The sequence below is a fragment of the Drosophila busckii genome, chromosome 2R, assembly GCF_011750605.1.
Source record: "Drosophila busckii strain San Diego stock center, stock number 13000-0081.31 chromosome 2R, ASM1175060v1, whole genome shotgun sequence".
NCBI lineage: Eukaryota > Metazoa > Arthropoda > Insecta > Diptera > Drosophilidae > Drosophila > Drosophila busckii.
In genome coordinates, this window is record NC_046605.1 from 1,349,040 (window position 1) to 1,369,323 (window position 20,284).

Consider the following 20,284-nt stretch of genomic DNA (forward strand, 5'->3'; position numbering starts at 1 on the left):
TATATAGAATTTCAAATGTGTTGTATATATGTGGTATAGACTTTTAGCTGCTGCTGCTGTGCAAATTTTAAATTTTTCAATGAGAGGGGCATACACATAAATAATGAACAGCGCAGTATAAGTTAAGATTATTGTAATTACAATTCTCTAATATGTTACAATTTTTTCAAAATTATTTTAAATAGTTTAACAAATGTTTACATTTCGCTACCAAACTCAAAAATACTTTAACTGAGCTCCAACTTCAATCCCGTTCCGCCCGCTGTGCCGCCCGCTTAACGCTCCGTTAACTAAAACAGACGAAAGCGAGCACCTACAACAATTTTTTTTTGGGGCTCATACGCTTGTAACTGCTAACAAGTGGTCCCCAAATTGTTTTTATACTCTTAACCCAACAGCAAAATATTATTATTTCGCCTAAGCTCATTTTCTTAAGCAGCACAAGTATGCAAATTAAATTTAAACTGACAAACTTTATATTATAATATTGCATTTGAAGCGTTTGTTTAGAATTTTACATTTTCAAATTTCGATATTATCAAAACTACTATATAGTTAATCTTAGTAAATTTTTCGTCGCTTTAAGCAATTGCAGGTGGTTTCATTGGAATACCAAATATAGATAGTTAGTGAAAAATGGAAAGCAATTTTGGTGTTGCAGCCGAAAAAACAAAAAATGTGATAAAAGCTTTTAAGCAGCATTTAAAGCAAGATTTTTCATACTTATATATTGCAGTGCCATTTACATTGTTCATAACTCTTGTGGCTTGTTTATATATTTTGTTTGTATAACTAGATTTTGCTTCTTCTTTTATTATAACAAATTAAACGCAAATGTATGCTGAGCTTACGCTTAATTTAAACCCACTGTTCAGACTACTTGCTATATATACTGTACGGTCTGTTTCGCTAACACATATATTCATATATATATATATATATTTTTTATATGTAATTGTAATTATGACTTGCAGTATTTTGTTGTTGTTGTTAAACAATAAATACATTGTAAATTGTTTTGAAAATTTGTGTATAAACAGCAAATATAATAATAATATATGTAGTTATAATACAATATAATTTTTAATATATGTATGTTAAGTTTAAAATGCATACATGTGAATGTCTGTGTGTGTGTGTGTGTGTTTGTATGTGTGTTAACATAAGCACTAATATATTCAACATAATATCACTTGAGAAATCAAAAACTATTTGTTTGCATTTGCATTTTTTGGAAATGTATAAAAATTAACTAACGCTTGTTTATACAATTCAATAAACCGAAAACTATTTACAAAACATATGGAATACATAATACCAATTAGCAATTAGAGCCTGGCATAATTGAAGACTATAACTTAGACTTACAAACGAAAGCATATTTGTTTAAACATTGTTGTACTACTTAATTATTACGTACGCTTTGCATTTTATTTGTTGTGTGGGCTTTGTGTGTATGTGTGTGTCTTAGTGTGTGTGCGATGGAATCCTGCTATTCATTAGTTGCCAGCTTTAGACGCTTGATCAAGTTCAGGCGCTGCAGCCAGCCATAGCCTGCGTCTCAGTAAACCAAAACGGATTCCATCGTAATTGTATCTCATTTATTCGCATTGCCAACATTTACAGCATTGCTGGCTTGAATTTGAGAAGCTGTTTGTGATGCTGGCTCCAAAGTGCGACGCGCCAGGCGGGATCTGCAATTAAATCAATTAATAACAAATACGATAATACAAAAACAAATGCTTACTTGATTTGACCCGCTAGCAGTGGATTAATGGCATAAAGCCAATCGTGCACTTCCTTGTCACCCAAAGTTTGCAGCAGATAGCCGCGATGCTTGGTCACGACGCTGCATACCAAACAAAATATTAATATGGGCAACAAAACTTATGCAGCTAACGCTTACCTAAAGGTATTGGGTATCTTAACCATAGCTGCCTGATCTTCGCTGCATTCCACCTGCGCTGTGCCCAGATTCAAAACAGCTCGCTCCACCGGATCCTTCTCCGAGCGATAGATAAACACATAAGGACGTCGCACAATCTGTTGATAAGTAAAGCGTAAGCAGCTGCTCTTTTATGCTCTTGGCCACTTTACTTACCACCCAGCGCTTCTTCCAGCCTGAGCCACCATGCTCCAGCACATTCAGCAATCCCTTGCGTGCTACCACAGGACTCACGCGTATTTCCTCCAGCTCTGGCACATACAAACGCAAAGGCAGCGCTGGTTGTGTTGCTGGCGCTGGTGCCTCCCAGCCATTGGGCGCATCCGAACGATCCGGTGAGCATAATCTAAGTGTAAGCAACAAATTAGTCAAAGTTTCAGCATTGTAAAGCGTTTTGTTTGAAAAGAAAATTACCTGTGTCGAATTATATATTTGTTGTTTCTAATTGTGTAGTAAAAAAAAGGTAACATAGGCAAATCAATAAAAATAAATATGGTAATTGTTTCTTTTTTGTTTTTGTTCAAGTGTTAGTTGAATTTTAAAGCGCATGATTTAGTTAGTAGATGAGTGCGTCTGCAACCAACAGCTGTGACTTAATTTAAAACCCTACAGCGAATTGCAATTCCAACAGTCAAAAAAATGCTGTTGCTGCCTGCAGTTTGTCTAGTGCTCATAGCTACGCCAGCGCTGCTGTTCAATGTTGTGATAGTGCATGAAACAGATCCGGATCCCGCACGTCATAAATACGTATGGAATCCTTTCCTAGCCTTCTGTGGACCCAATGCTACCCGCGTGCTCTGCGCTGGCGTCTGCCCAGAAACTTGTGACTTTAAGTCGCTACAGTGCACCACGCATTGTGGTGTTCATTGCAAGTGTAAAGAGGGTTACGTTTATCACGAGCCTAAACTCAAGTGCATGCTACGCTCAGAGTGTCCTTCGAATGCTTTTCAGCGCGAGGTTCAAGCGCATCGCGTGTTTCAGTGAAGAGAAAAGAGCGTAGCTCAATGTGGATTACAATATAATGGAATACCTTGATCGATTACATAAATAAGGGAGATTTTAAATTCACAAAAGATAGAGCAATCTGAAAAACTTTCTAGCACAGGCGTGTGGAAATCTCTTTTCTCCAAAAAAATTATCCCAGCAAGCATTACAATGGACTTAAATAATATCGGGGTGCTCCCGAATACGCTAGGACTATACAATAATAAGGTCTTAGCTTAAAGCAATAAATATTAATTGAATAGTAAGACTTTTAGCCTATGGTAAAGCACTCCAAATATTCTCTCCCATAAAAAATAAATGTCTAATAGAATGGAATACCTTAGTCGATTGAATAAATATGGGAGATTTTAAATACACAAAAGATAAAGCAAGCTTGGGAGATTGGAAAATCATCACAAACCATTTAAGAAATTTGGATGCCCCTTCTCCATATCTTATTTATCCCCACAGGCATGAACCTAATGGACAGCTGGATGCTGCTGTATCCGCCTTACTTAGAGCAAAGATTATACAATAATAATGTCTATTCCAAAGACTTTCTTCTATAAAGAATAAGTGTCTAATAGATTATATTATTTGTTAAGCCTTCTATGACTAAAGCTAAAACTTTAAGTCTATGCTAAAGAATTCCAAAGACTCTCTTCCATAAAGAATAAATCTGTAATAGCTGATATGACTAAAGCTAAGACTTTCAGTCTATGATTAAGTATTCCAAAGACTATCTTCCATATAAAACAAATAAATGTCTAATAGCTTCCATAACCAAAGCTAACTCTATGCTAAAGTATTCCAAAGACTCTCTTCCAAAAAGAATGTCTAATAGCTGCTATGACTAAAGCTAAAGCTCTGCCGATTGTGTATGCGTTGTGCCAATTTGGTGTGTCATAATAAACCAAGATAGCAAAGATGTAAATGAGTAAAGCCCGCATTAGCTTTAGTACTCATACTTACTCCATGGAATTGCTGGAGATGCAGCTAACGGTCATGTCAGCACAGCCCTCATCGCTAGGCGATACATCCGACTGGGTTTGTGTATCGTTCGACTCGTTCTTGCTATAGCGACCTGCTTGGTATTATATAAAAGCGAATATGTTATTATTTAGTTGAGAGCTGCGCTTGGCTGGGGGCGCTCACCTTGCACCAGTTTCAAGCACTTGAGCATGAGCTCCTGCTCGCGCTGATTGTACTCGCGCTCTGGCAACATTTGCTGCGCATCCTTGACGGGAGTTTGTGGCGACTGTGGTATGACCATGTGTACGGGCGAGGTAGCAGCACGTGCGGCCAAATTGCAAACATCCTTTTCGGTTTTGGTGGTCGGATTGGGATTGGTGTCCATTCCCAGGCGTTCGCGCAGCAGCAGCAAATGACGCATGCGTCCTACCTCCTCCAGACGTGTCAACTTCTCCAGCTCCCATTGATGATCAAAGATAAGCGAATCGCCGCGTGGCCTCCAGCCATGCAGATTCTCCTCGCCACGCACATAGGTGGAACTGGTGTCCAGCACACGACGCTGACGACGCTGCACACCTAGAAAATAGCATAAACACAATACGTTTGAATGCAGCGTGAACTGAGTTGAGTGCAAGCAAAGTACGAGTACAACTACACCGAGAATTGCTACCTGGACTACCTGCTTCGGATGCTCTGCGCAGCGATAGCTCGTAGACGCCCGAAAGGCGATTGGCCTCCGGATTGCGATATTGTCCAGAGAAGAGATGTTTGAGTGAGCGCGGTCCAGTGCGCGCATCGCGTCCATAGATAACCATGCTGAGATCTTTGGTTATAATAGCAGGGCGAGCGCAGTTCTCCAGCTAAGCAAACGATATAACATTAAGTTGAGTCTAAGAATGTTTAAAGCGACTAGACTTACCTCTAGATAAGCGCTTAGCGTAATGTATATAGTCTCACCAGCTTGGGAGACGCGATTGAGTAAAGCCGAGTTATGCAAACTGGAGTCCCAGGCAGCTTCAAAGCGATAGAACGAGCGATCATCGCCGGGCACCTCCAGCACCTCGCCTGGAAATAGACCCAACGACAGCACACAAGCGTCTTCGTCCTGCTCATCCGACGACTCTGGCGTATTGCGTATGCGTCCAACGACCAGCTCATTAATGTCCTTCCATTTAACCTCAGGCGTTGGCTCATGCACAATGGTCATGCGTATGCGCCGCTGTATGCCCTGATGCAGCAGAAATAGTCCACGGCAAGCCAAATCATCGCTGTGCTCCACAACCTGCCAAAGCCAAGTTAATTACAATTATTTATTTAAACAGCTTACTTAGGCTGCTTACCGCTGGCACATATTCGCCATTGGGTGCTAGTTCACAAATCTCGAACCACACCAGCACATCATGCTTCGCCAAGACTGTGGATGATGGCGGACAGGGCAGCGGTCCGAACTTGGGACTGCGCACTGGCTGACTTATGGGTATGCTTGGTGGCAGCATGCGTCTTGGTGGTGGACGAGAGACAAACTCCTGCTTGGCATCCTTGTGCAATGGATGCGTTTGATAATGACCAAAGATTTTAAACATAATCGGTTGAGTTTTCAAATATTCAATAAACGACTTGGTGACAGGCACAGTGATCTGCGTATAGAAATAAAATTAGCATAGCACAGTGGCAAACAAAATTAAATAAATACGTTTTGCACATGATAGAAGCCAAGTGGTGCGCCTGAAGCAGAGTTCTTGACTGGCTCTGTGGAGAAAGCTTCCTCATGACGATGCAAAAAGCTAAAAGGAGTTTGGTTTGATTAAAAGCTGAGCCAGCAGCTGTTACAAAGCTGCACTCACTTGAACTGACAGAATATATCGGCGTATTCAGCACCAATGCCAGTAGCCTGCAGCACAGTAACGCGAAAAGTAAACTCCTTGCCCAGCTGCAAATGCTCGCCAGGCTCATCGGTATGCTCCTGACATTCCGAAGCAGAGTTGGAATCAATGCCACGACCAGAGTCGGCGTCTTCGAGTTCTAAAAGTTTGATGTTGATTATATAAAGTGTATAGCGTAGTTGGCAGCAACTTACCCTCCAGCTTGCTGTCCAATCCACCATTGTCTATATAGCGCTGCACATCGTCCTTTTCATTGAGTGCGCGATACTTGGGCTTGGCATCGTCTTCGTTGAATACCAAGCGCGCCGACTGCTTAACGCCATTGTTAAAGTCAATGGACTCCTCATCGAGCACAGGCTGCACTGCTATGCGCAAATAGCCACGCACATCGCCACGCTCATTAACAATGGCCACCTTATGCACCAGCGGCACAGGATACAGCAAATTGCTAAGATAAATAAACGAGCGTCCCACCATGCGGAACCAAGGAAAACGATCATAGAACGGATCACCGCCTGTTAGACTCTCCACATTGTAGTCCGGTGAGGTAGGACTTAGCTCCGCCTCATTGTGATACATTTCACGCATTAGCTCCAAGCGTTGTCTGCAATAATTAAAGACAATATTAAATATTATAATGCAATCATAAACTAGGCACAGCTAACAATTAAAAGTGTCTAGAGCAGCAGCAAGCAAAGAGTTGGCAACATGCAAGCGACAAAAGCAGCTAAAGCGCATGAATTGAAGCAAACCTAGAAGGTACAAGATTGGCCAATGTCAAGCGCACTGGCGCTGCCTGTGGCGTCTGCGGCTGCAATGCGTCGGCGGCTGAGGTATCCAGTAGCAGCAGCTGCTGTGGCGTCTCAGTGTGGCTAAATCCATCAATGCTAGATGTATCGAATAGCATGGAAGATGGTGGGCTCTCGACATTGTACACCTGACGCATCAGCTCGAGGCGATAGCTTTGAATTTTTGTAAGTAAAGGTATCAAATTGTGGGAGTGGGTGTGGGTGAAGGGTGAAAGAACCGAAAAGATAACAAATCAGCATTTGTTGTTTTCAGCGCGCTACGACTTAAAATAGCTTTGTATGAATGAAATGACTTCAACTTGCTGGCGCACTTTTGTTTACAAGCTTAATAAATTTAGTATCAATTGCTACAACCAACATGCAACAAACTTTAATTGGTGCAAAAAGTTAATGAATTGTGCGTTGTATAAACCAAATGCCGCTCAACTAACCGTAGCTTCTCCAGCGACCAATGATGCGTAGCGCCATTCTTAGTATCGGTTACTTCAACCGCAACCAGCGTTTTGGATACAGGCGGTGCGCCATATTCATCATCGGGCTGCACTGGTGAGACGCTGGCCGCCAGCTCTGGTGGCAGCGGTGAGTACAAAGTGTCGGTCAACAGCGTAAATTGGAATTGCACCTGTCAACAAAATATTAAGTCAAATGCAATTGCTAAGAGCGCTGTGGCCTACCTTCTTTTTGAGCTCTACAGATATAGCATTGGCTTCCTTAAGGAATATGGCATTGCCCCAAAGATCATCACGCAGCGATGTAAACTGATGATAGCGCCATTTGCGAAACGCCCATGCAGCCAGCCCAGCCTCACGTGCTGTCCAGCAGGATTCATACAAAGGATTAGCTGCAAAGCGATACATAAATTAAAGCTTTCAATTTTATTGCTGCACCACTCACTGTAAACATCCTCTTCCTGATGAAAGTCCTCAGGCGAGTAGCTGCTATACATAGACATGGTCATGGACTGCTCCTCCACTTGCTTCTGCAGCGCATCGATGCGCGCTTCGTAGTTCTTGCGCTGCTCCTCAAACTGCTGATCTGCCTGCAGCTTCTCACGCTTATATTGCTCCTCCAAATTATCCAAGCGCTTCTTCATCTCCGCTTTCAAATCAATTCCCTGTTTCTCCAGCAGCTCGCACTGCGCAAAATTCCAATCCACTTGCTGTGTATCCGCCTTTTCCTGCTCCTCGTTTTCATTCTCCTCATTCTCGGTTATTTTGTCGCGCAGCTCACGCGCCTGCTCCGGATTGGTAAAGCGAAATACATGATTCTTGCCTAGAATAACGCGTGAGCCAGTGCGCAGCACTTCAGGCTCCACTAGCTTGCGTCCATTTATAAATATAATTGCATCCTTGTGCGGCATTAATGTAACCGAATTATTGCGATTCTCAAACGTGCAGTGCTCCTTCAATATATGCGAGCCACTTAGCTGTATATCCTGCGGCACATTTGCCTCATGCGTGCCCAAACGCGTAAGTCCATCCTTTATGTAGTACAACAAACACTCGGATAAATTGGGATCCTCGTTCAGATTTACCAAATGTGGAGTTTTCTTAGGCGAAAATACGCCCACAGTTATGCCATCCTCCTTAACAGCCACGCCCATTTCAGCAAACACTGCCTCACGTTGCAAGCGAATCTCCTCAGTGCGCTTCAGTTTCTCCTCCCAGGTTTCATTCAATTCTAAACAGCAATAGATATAAGTAACTGCATTTGATTTATTATTTAAAACTTACCTGCAATTAGCTTCTCGCTTGCCTGCAGCTGATCCACTGCCATTTCCGTAGTGGAGCCATTGCGATTGCGTCCCTTGCTGGGCGACTTGATAACTGAGCCCTTGTTGAGTTCATCCTCTGCAAAGTTAACACAAAGTTAGTTACTTAGTTTTAATACAAAACTGTGCTCAAAGCGTGCGTTATATATAATATATTTAATTGATATATATGTGTTACAAAAGCGACTGCCAATTTGTATTGTTTGAATGAAAACCAATTTAATGACTGGCAAATTACTCTGGCGTGTCCTGGCAATTGCAGGACTGCAGGGAGTACAAACATAACGCTGTTTAGCTTGAGCTTGTGGCTTACAGTAAACGCAACATAAATAGAACATTGTTGTTGTTGTTGAAGCGAAGCGTTGTATACAGTTAAAATACACAAAACACACACACACACACAAATGCAGTCGAACTGTTTTATAAACAAAATTTGGCATTAAAACTTTGCTAGAGCTGCATGAGCTTGAAAACTATTTTTTAAATATTTTAAAAATATATTTAAAGTATCTATTTATATGAAATTTTGTTAATCATTCTTTTCTAGCTTGAAAACTATTTTTAAAATTTTTTTAAAATATGTTTCAAATCAAATTATTGTGAAATTTAGTTAATCAATATTTGCTAGCGCTGTTTTGGCTTAGAATTATCTTTTATATTTTTTAAAAGTATATTTAAAGTCTCTATGCAAGGAAATTAATTATGAAATTTTGTTGATCAATCAATATAGGGCTGTATTAGCTTGAATAATATTTTTAAAATTTTTTTAAAATAAATTTTAAGTCTCTATGAAACGCATTAATTGTGAAATTTAGTTAATCAATCTTTGCTAGCTAGAAAGCTATTTTTTAAATTTTTTACAAATATTTTTCAAATCAAATTATTGTGAAATTTAGTCAATAAATCTTTGTTAGAGCTTCATAGCTTGAAAACTTTTTTAAAAATATATTTAAAGTTTCTATGCAAGGAAGTTAATTCTGAAATTGTTTTGATTAATCAATCTAGGGCTGTATTAGCTCGAAAACTATTTTTAAAATTTTTTAAAAATATATTGAAAGTCTCTACGCAATGCATTAATTATGCATTTTTTAACTTGAATATTATATTAATAAATATTTTCTAATGTATTGCAAAACAAAAAATGTTACTTATAATACTTAGCATTTATTTTTAATGCATATTTTGTATAAGATTTTTTTATAATATTTTGCGCAATTTTTTAACTTTATCTAAGTTTCATATTATAAATTATAAAGCTGTTCGACTGCTAGCTGACGCCATTTTGTTTAACTACAATGCATAGCATATGTATATATGGATTATATAGGTACAATAATAATTTGCATTGCATAGTGTATCCATTAGTATATTTTGTTTTTGGTTTTTTAGCGCTGAGTAGTGAGTAGTTACTTACTATTAGCATCGCGCTTCTCACACACCACCTTGCCATCGGGTCCTAAATGAAATAGGGTTTTGGTTTTTGTTTGTGGATATTTTGTACTCGAGCATAGGACTAAACTAACTAGACTACAACTAACTTAGAGCAGTCGTTGAATTTAACTAAATGTATTAAGGGCTTAGGTTTAAACTTAGTAGATGAAACGAAATTGCAAGGAATTGAAAATTTCTCGAGCTTACCCTCTTGAACTTCAATGCCCTCGGCTTTGAGTAAATCGCGCAGCTTTTGAATTTCCTCCTTAAGCTCGCGTATGAGTTTGGCATTGGCATCCTCATTGACGACAGCCTTGCAAACAATTTGCTTAGCACGATCCGCATAGCTGTGTGAAAAGACGAAAGTTAGTTATTACTATTAAAAGCTTAGCAGCTAAACTAACCGTAGTGTGCTTAGAGTTTCATCGTAGTTAATGTCAGCTGGCGAAATGGCAGCTATCATGGCTGTTTTGGAATTGCCGCCAAGATTTTCACGCAGCAGCCAAGTTAAGGCTGAGTCACGATAGGGTATAAAGTCTTTCTTGGAGTTGGCTTTCTTCTTATTGGCCTGCAAGGCAAGTAAACAAATATTAAGTATACGTTGTGTGCGCTTGACAAAAAAACTTACAGAAACTTCTGCCAAAGCAGAAATAACTTTGCCCAACGTAGTTAGCGATTTGTTAATGTTGGCGCCCTCCTTAAGCCGCGTGCCCTTGGCGCCAGTTGAATCAGCGCGCTCCGAGCCAGCCAAGTCCACTAGACTTATTTTGGATACCTTTTCAGTAAACAAATCTGTCATTGTATCATGTCGGCGTTGAGTAAAGAATATGGTGAACACAGCATGCGAGCGTGAGCTGGTCTCGTTCATGTTAGTGGCGGCAACAGTGCTAAAAATAATAAACAATATAATATAGAAAAATATTTAATAGTTAGTGAGTTGGCCTACCGCGCCTTGTTGCCCTCATCAATGAGATCGTGTATGTCTTGATAATCAGTAACTGCTAGTTTGCTTAAATCCTCCACATAAGGACCCAGTAGAGGATGCTCACGCACGCGTAGATTGCCCTTGTTCTTGGGATTCAATAGATCGCGCACGCGCTCGCAATAAATTTCCATATAGGACACTTCCACCTATGCAAAGTTTAAAATAAGTTTATTTTATATAAAGCGCTTGTTAACTAAAGCTTACCGAATACTTTAGCTCATCGGTTTCAGTTTCTTGTATGCGTCCAAACAAATCTTTGCATATCATAGGTATAATGCCCTCCTGCTGCTCCTCCTGGCGACCCATCATGGTATACGACTTGCCCGCACCAGTTTGGCCATAAGCAAAAATGCAAACATTGTAGCCATCAAACGAATGCTGCAGCATTTCCTCGCCAATATCCTTGTACACCATGGATTGTGTAGAAAAGTCCGCATCGTGTGGCTATAAATATATTACATTTATAAAATTATATAAATTATTTTTAAGTTGAACTTACATCATGTGACCAATAGGAGTAATCAAAGTTGAAGCGCTTGACCGAGTCGCTTGTGTTGGGCGGCACTTTTGGATTGGTTATGGCTGCAAATGCATTAATTATTTTAATTACTTGCCAACTGTAATTAGTACGCAACTTACCCGTTGTAGTGCCTCCACTCATTTCTATAATGCATTTCGACTCCCTTGAGATTTCGCGCGAGTTAAAGGGGCGCACACGCACCGCTACCTTAACCGACGACATCTTGAGCTGCTGTATTTGTGCTTAGCTAACGCAGCTAACTGGAGTGGAAAAGAGTTATAAACATGCATAAGTTTTCCATGTATAGCAATGTGTATCTGTGTGTATAATTGCCTGCATATGTATATGTCTGAACTATGACTCATGCAAATCGCTGGGGCTTAAATCAAATTTATATGATTGCATTGCAAGGCAAGTTGAAATTCGAAGCGGCCAACTGCCGCTGTGGGTGGGTTAAGTGTTATTAGCCTCATTTCAAAAATTGAGGCAGCGCTAACAGTTAAACTGCAACTGTATTGACTTTAATTGTTTATATTATAAATAAATACATTATTGCTAGTTTTAGTTGCATTATATAAACAAGCAAAATGTTTTGTTTGATTGCTTAAGTCAATTCAATACGCATCCAAAGCATTAAATTTAAGTTCACGCTCAAAAGTAGGCAATATAATTTTTTCTACAGCAATACAGCTCATTTCATGTTAGTTTTTTATTGTTTTTAGTATGCATTATATAAATTAAATAAATAAAATATAAATAAATTTAAATTAATTATTTAAAAGCTGCACTTTAAGTTGCCAATTAAACATATTTAAAGCCACGTTTATGCCTTTTTTGTATAACCAACTACCCTGCTGACTTACAAGTAGTTATGTTGGCCTACCCACTCACACACACACACACACACAGCACTAAGAAAAAATTCCACAATCCACACTTCCAATAAAAGCGCAAGGCATTCGGCACTTGAATGAGTCATACGCAAATACGAAAGCAAAAAGCAAACACACACACACACATACACATACGCTTTTTAAAGCACTAATACTTATATTTGTATGCTTTACCTTTTTATAAGCAAGCCAATCAATTTGCTAGTCTACGATATTAAGCAGTTTTGTTGTTTGCATAATAAGCAACTATTTAATTTAATATTTTGTTGTCACTTGTTTATTTAGTATTTTATTTATATAGTTTAGCACACATTTTTATTTGTTAAATGCCACAGCTTTGTACTACACACAACGTTGTCCTAGAATAAAACAGCACAAGTGAAGACTTTAGCTTAAGAGCTGCGTTTCCAATGCGCTTAGCCCAGAAGCTTGAGTTGAGTTTCTGCGCAGCTGCGCTCTCGCTCTCTCGCTCTCTCGCTCTCTCGCTCTCTTTTACTGTTATAAATCTCTCTGTTTACCTGTGCACAGCGCTTTTGTTTATACTTTGCTACAAGCTAAATGCAACAGCCTGTTAAAGTCTACAAAGCAAAGACTGCGCAGAAGCAGCAAAGAAAGAGATAGAGACAGCACAAGAGTGTTGAAAATATTTATAAAATATTTTTTATATTTTATTTGACTTAAATATCAAATGAAGCAACTGCGCTAAATTAAAAACTTAATTAAATTAAAATGCAAATTATTTAAAAAAAATTAGTTTAAATTGCTGCTATTATTTTAAAGCTTTTATTACACTATTTAATTGTATGTCCTTCAGACAACTGCAACAAACAAAGCCACGCATTAAGCTTTAAGGCTATGCGTCATTTAGTAGCATTTTTATAGCTTCCTGCCACTAAAATTTCAAGTCCATGAAGGCAAAAACCTCAACATAACACACACACACACATACAGTCGCACACTTGAGCATATCCTTCGCTGCTGTCGTCTTGACCTTTATTAATAAATATCCATGTTGCCTTCAACGCGCAACTCTACACGCTAAAAAAAAAGTCTACACACGCTACTAGGCACATTCAATTCGAGGCTACTGTAGCTAAAAAATTATGAAACTTAAAAAACGTAATGGGAGCAATTTTATGAGCAATGAAACGATGAAATGATAGTAACATATTTTTAAAAGCATTTACCAATTCGTGGGTAGAGGATTTGAAATTTGAAAACTTAAAAAGTTGTAGCTGTTGTTGTTGTTGTTTTTATTCTTCTTCTGGCTGCAGTAGCAGTAGCTTTTGTTGTTGTTGCTGTTCAGCTTGTGTATAATTGAAAACAAGTATAAAACTATCCATCATCGAACGCTTGGAGTTCGTGGCAAATATAATGGAGAGCACCAGAATTGTTGTTAGCAATAAAGCAAAAAACAATAAATAACCAAATGCGCACATTCGCGTAGCGTAACGTTCATAACGTAAGCGTATATATCAAGTATGTATATCAAGTATACGTATGTATACGCTTAAAATTTTTCACAACGCCCAGCAGCAGCTTGAGCTGCTTTTAAACTTTATAACTATTAATGCTGCTGCTTTGTTATTTTGTTTCAATTTGCTGCGAGCCACTAGCACAACCTTTATTTGTGTTTTTTAAGCTGAAAACTTTCTGCACAAAATCGATGGCCAATGCCTGAAGCTAACGCGCGCGCTTTGCGTACAGCACGAACTGCAAGCGTTGGGCTTAGACGAAGCAGTGAGCCACGAGCTGGCCAAAACTACAGCAGGCCAAGTCTGTGCTGCGCAATGCGCATGCCTCAGCTTTCAGTATTTCATTTTTGGGGTTGCTGCTAAGCTATGCTAAAAATTTCATATATTAAAGCAAATTAATTAGTTTGCCCTAAAGTTTTAATGCGCTGGCAACACTATTTTGACCGCTAGTGTGCAAATAATTCGTATAACTCGTAGCCTGCGCCGGCTGCTCTTTGCTGTTTGCCGATGACGTAAAATATAAAAATTTTCTATTGATTTCTCATCACAGCGCAGCTTGTCAGTCTCGAAGTTGCTTTTTATGTTGCCCAGTAGCATTTCGTTGTCTTCAACGTAATTGCTTTGACATTGAAATTGATGTGCATGTGGCAGTAACTTGACCATAATTGCGGGGGGGGCAGCTGATAAGTTTCCATAATATGAGTAGCAAACTAAAGCAATCAACATTAGTTGACAACAGACTGTGCATTATGTAAGCAAAAAGTTAAGTGTACATAATCAACATTATTATAGATGTATTCGCTTTCATCTCACGCTCTCAGTTACGTTAAATATTTGACTATTCAGATGATATTGAATAACATGCAAAATAAACAGCAGAAAATAAAGTTCGAAGCTGCCAAATATATAAGTTATATAGCATAATAATGAAATTTAAAGCTTGTAGCTTAGTTAATCTATAAACTTTCATCTAGACTCAAGCAATTGTAAGTCAATAGTTATTGCTGCATTGTAATTCAAATTCAGCTTGCAATATAAATTTATTTATTTATTTTAATTGTAACTTATAATTAATTCTATAGTACAATGATGTAGTCAGAGCAGCTAAGACCTGCAGGCAAAAGAAATTATTAATTTCCTTATATAAAATGTAATATACTAACTAATGCTGGTCAGTTCTAAGACCATCGACTCCAAAAGAAATTAATGTGGGCGATTGGCAATTCTCCTATAGATTGGAGCAATTCTCACGTCTCCAGTCCTAACGTATTTATGCATTTAAAAAAGTTCAAAATGAATTAAATTCCAAAGTGTTTTAAGGTTTTTTCCATCTGTGGTCAATGCCAAGCTTAAGAGCTCAATAGTTCGTATTAAAATCTGTCGTGTATTCTCTAAAGAATTTCAATTTAGTCTCAAACTAATGCTAAATTTGCTTTGAGCTGGTTTTAGGAGATTCCTTCTTTAGAAACTAGAGGTTCCTCTTTAAGCCTTTTTTTTTAGACGAACAATAAAATCTCTTATAGCTCTGCAGCTTCTGCGATTTGGTTTGCCATATTTCAGACTAAAGCTTATAGAAATTTCTTTAACACTGTTGCCTGATTTATGAATAAAATAAATAAAATAAATAAAATGAATAAAATAAAAATAAAATACCTCAACTTTAATAAGAAATTTTCTAAATTTTACATGTTGTCTTAATTTAGTTCAAACCAGAATAGCTCAAAGTGATAAAATAAATAAGAAAATTCGACAAGGTTTAAGGTTATTTTAGTTAGTTAATTATTTGAAAGCAGTAAACAAATAAAATGTGTAAGCTTCTAGCATATCGTCATATCATTTAAATGATAAATGCACTTTTAAATAAATATTTAAATACAAGAAAGAACTTTGGCTTAAGTTTGACAATAAAATATGCATTGAATTGCAAAAATAAATTATTGCCAGGAATTTTGCAATCAGAGTGTCAAGTCAACGCAGCAAACTATCAACAGAAATAAAAAATTGCTTTGCATATCAAACGTGGCAACATTTTTAAAATAACGGCAATGCGTGGGTGCGCGCTGACAGGCAACACACACACACAGACACACAGACACACACACACATGCATACGCTGCGTACATGTGTGTAAATTACTCGAGGGCACTGTGGAAATTCTATTACTGCGCAGTTGAAAGACAAAAAGAAATGGAAAAAAAGTACAGCAAATCGTTTTATGCGACGAGCAAGAAGAAGCAGCCAGCCAACCCAAATAATATCGAACGCATTTTTGACATACGCAGCAGGAGCAGGAGCAACAGGAGCAGGAGCTGCGAGTACATTGACGCATGTATTTTGTGTTTTTTGTGCGTCAATGTCAATGACAGTTCAGCTGCGTCTGCTTGCAAGTTCAGTGACTTTTATAGAATTAAAAATTTGCAGTAGATTTTAGACTTTAATTAGTATTGAGCTGGTTGCCTGGCAGCCAATTTCATTAAGTGCGTGTTAATTAAGCGCAAATCAAAATGTAGCTAGCCTAGAGGGAGGTCCTGGCTACACAGCAAGCGCGCAGGACATAAGGCAAATGCGATTTTGTTATTTAAATACAAGCAGTGAGAGGAAGCAGCAAGGCTAGCGGCTAAACACACACACACACACACAGAGACAGACAGAACGGATGACTCACTCAGCTACAACACAAAGGCGCATGTTCGTGCCAAGTCCTTTGTGTGTTTGTGTGTGTGTGTGGCTGGCACCTAACAAGGCTGGCGGGAGCAGCAGTCAAAGTTGGTGAATCATCTTTTAAGGCGCGCACATTTCCTGCCACCCTACACCACCACCCACTAACAGTAGCCAAGTTTGAAATATGCTCTCGGCTTTTTACGAGCCTGGCGACTGCCAAGCGCCAGCCAGCCATCAATACACTGCAATAAAATGTGTGTGCTTAAGCTTAAAGCTTAAGCTAGCTGCTGCATAAATAAATATTAAGCAGAGTTGATTAAGTTTTTGTTACAAAAGGTCACTTATAAAGGTTAAAGCGCTATAAGCAAACAAAGTTTGTTTGCACACTTTTAATATTTTAAACAAATTTGCGTTAAAAGCAAATTAATTTATGCCAATTTACTTATATAAAATTGAATTGGTTAAGCTCAATTGATCTTAGACTAAGTGCTGCCAACTTTTGATCAGAGAAAAAAGCTGTTTCTGGCTGGAAGCAAGGGGTAAAAAAGCTAAATCCGAGAAAGAAAAAAGTTTAAGTGAATAAATTGGAGGGAAAGTGAAGTCAGCGACCTTTTTTTTTTTAGTCATTGTCTTAAAAATATTAGTTATGCAAATTTTACAGAAAACACACAAAAACATAGCCCGCAACTTTTTTTTTAGTCACTCAAGGGCAGATTGAAAAAGCTGTTTTCACTTTCAAAAAAGCCAGAATTCCCGCTGCACGCTATTTTCAAATTTTTCCCGCATTCACACTTACAAAAAAGCCACATCTGACGGGAAAAAAGCGGAATTGGCAGCAGTAATCTTAGTGCTTCAAGCTTTAGAATTTTACATTTTTTCAGCCTAACTGTAGCCACTTTAAACTCCGTAATTTACAGCTACAGCAGCTGCTGCTGCTACTTAGACACTTTTCTTAGCTTCATTATATATTCAACTCACTTTTTTTCTTACAAAATGTTTACCTCAAGGTCCTACTTGTGTTTTTTTTCTTATTAGCTTGCATACCCCTAATGTCTGCTAGGGTCAGCACAGGAATGTTGTAACTTTCGGTGCCAGTTTGTCGCCATCAGCATGTAGCTGTGTGTGTGTGTGTATTTACTGTGCCACACACGCACATCACAGCAGGTCCACTTATTTGCGGAACGTGTAGTTTCCACTTTGACTGCTGCATAGTTAAAGCAGCGGCGCGCGTGTTGAACGTAACCCAAGCGAAAGTGACTCAGTCGAACTGGACCTGCAGCTGGGCACATAAAATGCAGCAACAGCAGCAGCAGCAGCTGCAATTTGAGTGCAGCAAACTTGGCCCCCCACCAACTGCGCCAAACAGTATGCTATACTTTTTTTTGGGAACACTTAAAAGTGCCCGCCCAGGCTCTGCGGCATAAATCATGCTACGTTGACGCCCCAAATTGCCAACCACAAGGCTTTATTTGCCAAGCGCTAATATTATATGCACTATTTAAAAAAAAAAACTGCAGAAAAATGTCCCAGCAGGAAGCCATTTTGTGGCCAGGTGAAACGCCAAACTGCGTGCGGTTTTTTTTCCTACTTTTCCTCCAACCGCCAGCGACATTTTCTTTTATGCGCCACGCAAAATTTATGTTTATTGCTCTGCACAGTTTGCTCTACGCTTTTTTTGTTGTAGTGAATAATACTACTTTATATATTTTAGGAATATATAAATATTTTAATAAGTAGCTGCAGCTTTAAAGAATTTTTTAAAAAAGTCAACGACATTATTATTATATTAAAAAAATATTTCGATAATAAGAATGGCTTTCATATATGTATTTTAATATTTAGCTTCAAAGATATTTTAAAAGTTCGATAATAATAAATTATTTTACATTATTATATTTAAAAAATATTTCAATATTAAGAATTGATTTAATATAAATATTAATATTTAGCTACAAAGAAATATTTTAAAAATTCGATAATAATTAAATATTTTACATTATTATATTTAAAAAATATTTCGATAATAAGAATTGCTTTAATATAAATATATTAATATTTAGCTACAGCTTAAAAGAAATATTTAAAAAATTCAAGAAATATATTGTATTTAATATTAAAAATTTTACAGAATATGTTAAGAATTTATATAAATTTTATATTTTATTATATATTGCGTTTAGCTTAAAATTATTTCAGCAAAGTAGTCACAAAATTACAGCAACATATGTAAATTCCACAATATGAGCCATAAATAAATCTTAGTATTCACAGTATTTCATATTCGTTGCATGATTAATATTTAATTTATTTATAATGCAGCCACAAATTTAATTTGTTCTCAATTTATTCATGCATTTTAGCTTCGCTTTATGCTTCAGTGAGGCAGAAATGGGGGAAAAGCAAAAGCAAATGCAAACAATTGAAAGCACAAAATGTGCTAGACTCATAAATTCTTAAATTATATAAGCAAAACGGCATTTGCAGCATTTTTGTGACATAATTTCTATGGCCAACGCTAGTGACGCACACGTCAAGTGTTTGCGGTGCCAACGGATGCGCTAAATGGAACACACAGTTCACGCCTACACACGCCCAACACAGACAGTTGAAAGGCCACAACATGAACATGGACACAATCCTTGTGGAAGGGCACACTTGTAAAATGCTGCGGCCAAAGGTTAAAGGTTGCACACAAGCTGAAAACCAAACAAATGCTGCACAGTGCGCATTTCATATTTCAACGAGATTCAATATACAAGTGCAAAGAGCAATGCAATGATTTTAAAATTGATTTTCGCTAAAGCAGCCAAGAGAAGATTTATAGGGTTGCTGTAACATTTATTTATAAAATAAATTGGTAGAACGGAAAATATAGTTATATGCTCAGTTGTATAGCTCTAAAGTTAGTTAGTTGAAAATTCCAAGTCAGCTTAAGAGACTGATAAAGGCAAACTGTAAAACCCATTTGCACGCTACATAAATAAAGCAATTAACACCCACTTGTCCGCTTTTAAACATTAAAATGCAGCTCAACTCAATTTGAAAAGCTTTGACGTCAATTGCAAAAGAGAGAGCGAAGGGTAAGAGAGCGCGCGGTCAATTTGCAATATGATAAAGCAAACTACAGCAACAAGAAGAGCAAGGAGCAGCAGCAGCAGCGACGACAGCGCACAAAAAGCGTGGGCAGCGCGCCTGGCGGCAGACTTTAGTTATGGGAGCGGGCTATATAGACTGATGACAGGTTGTGCCATATGCTTGCTCAGGCAATTTGCAAAAACAAATAATGGCAACGTTTATTTATAGACATCACAAGTGCACAAATGAAGTTTGCTCGCAGGCTAACAGCTGGCAACAACAGCAACAGGATTACAGTTAGACATAACAGTATGTGGGAGAGGGAGAAGGAGAGTGGGAGAGAGAAAACTTGCGCACGCAAGTGCTCAACTCCATGGGAATATTGATTTTTCGCACATTTTAAAGAATACATTTTTATGCTACGCATTAGTCAGCAAATATATACGCGTATAATTTATTTAAAATATATAAATATATATAAATAGTACTTACATTTAATATATTTATGTAAACTCCTTTGCACACAATTCCTTTATTGCACTTAGTTTTTGGCTCACTTTAAAGCACTTGCATTGTTAACAACTTTATTGTTGTTGTTTTCAGTTTTGCACTTGACGTTTTATTGTTGTTGTTGTTGTTGCTATTTGGGCAGCACTTGCATGACGAACCGTACGCGTTCGCGAACGAATTAAGTCTGACTTTGTTTCGCTCAAGGGTTACGCGTGCTGGAAAATGTTTGCAGCTGCGCTCGCCAACTTGGGAAACCTTGGAAAAGTGCGAGTTTTCCCACTCCGCCCACTCACAGACGCAAGCGTCGTAGTTTGTTTTTGTTGTGACCAAACCAAACAGCTGACTGCAAATATAGCATCATCTCGATACC

The 20,284-nt window shown here is 38.2% G+C and overlaps 3 protein-coding genes across 12 annotated transcripts; 1 reads left to right on the forward strand and 2 right to left on the reverse strand.

The window, feature by feature from the left end:
- Positions 1-1,097: 1,097 nt before the first annotated feature.
- LOC108596850 (kinesin-like protein unc-104) lies at positions 1,098-20,146 on the reverse strand. Of its 10 annotated transcripts, none has more exons than XM_017982989.1 (26): positions 19,897-20,146; positions 11,420-11,560; positions 11,280-11,362; positions 10,985-11,224; positions 10,742-10,926; positions 10,424-10,682; positions 10,200-10,363; positions 10,003-10,142; positions 8,327-8,443; positions 7,488-8,273; positions 7,268-7,434; positions 7,025-7,215; positions 6,537-6,746; positions 5,979-6,388; positions 5,746-5,923; positions 5,595-5,685; positions 5,242-5,538; positions 4,821-5,183; positions 4,572-4,761; positions 4,085-4,477; positions 3,902-4,013; positions 2,360-2,386; positions 2,102-2,291; positions 1,907-2,043; positions 1,748-1,849; positions 1,098-1,694 (listed from the first exon to the last, which is right to left on the reverse strand). In XM_017982989.1, exons 2-26 carry the CDS (start codon positions 11,520-11,522, stop codon positions 1,598-1,600), a joined length of 5,232 nt encoding a protein of 1,743 aa, XP_017838478.1. In that variant the 5' UTR covers positions 11,523-11,560; positions 19,897-20,146; the 3' UTR covers positions 1,098-1,597. The 10 variants fall into 10 exon arrangements, with proteins under 10 accessions (XP_017838478.1, XP_017838471.1, XP_017838469.1 ...); XM_017982982.1 differs by lacking the exon at positions 6,537-6,746 and adding an exon at positions 9,779-9,820 and having other exon boundaries at positions 3,902-4,016; positions 4,581-4,761; XM_017982980.1 differs by lacking the exon at positions 6,537-6,746 and adding an exon at positions 9,779-9,820 and having other exon boundaries at positions 3,902-4,016.
- On the forward strand, positions 2,483-3,081 carry LOC108596852 (accessory gland protein Acp62F). Its single transcript, XM_017982990.1, has one exon. The coding sequence runs from the start codon at positions 2,585-2,587 to the stop codon at positions 2,927-2,929; it is 345 nt and encodes a 114-aa protein (XP_017838479.1). The 5' UTR covers positions 2,483-2,584; the 3' UTR covers positions 2,930-3,081.
- LOC108596853 lies at positions 13,395-13,719 on the reverse strand. Its single transcript, XM_017982992.1, has one exon. The coding sequence runs from the start codon at positions 13,630-13,632 to the stop codon at positions 13,447-13,449; it is 186 nt and encodes a 61-aa protein (XP_017838481.1). The 5' UTR covers positions 13,633-13,719; the 3' UTR covers positions 13,395-13,446.
- Positions 20,147-20,284: the final 138 nt, after the last annotated feature.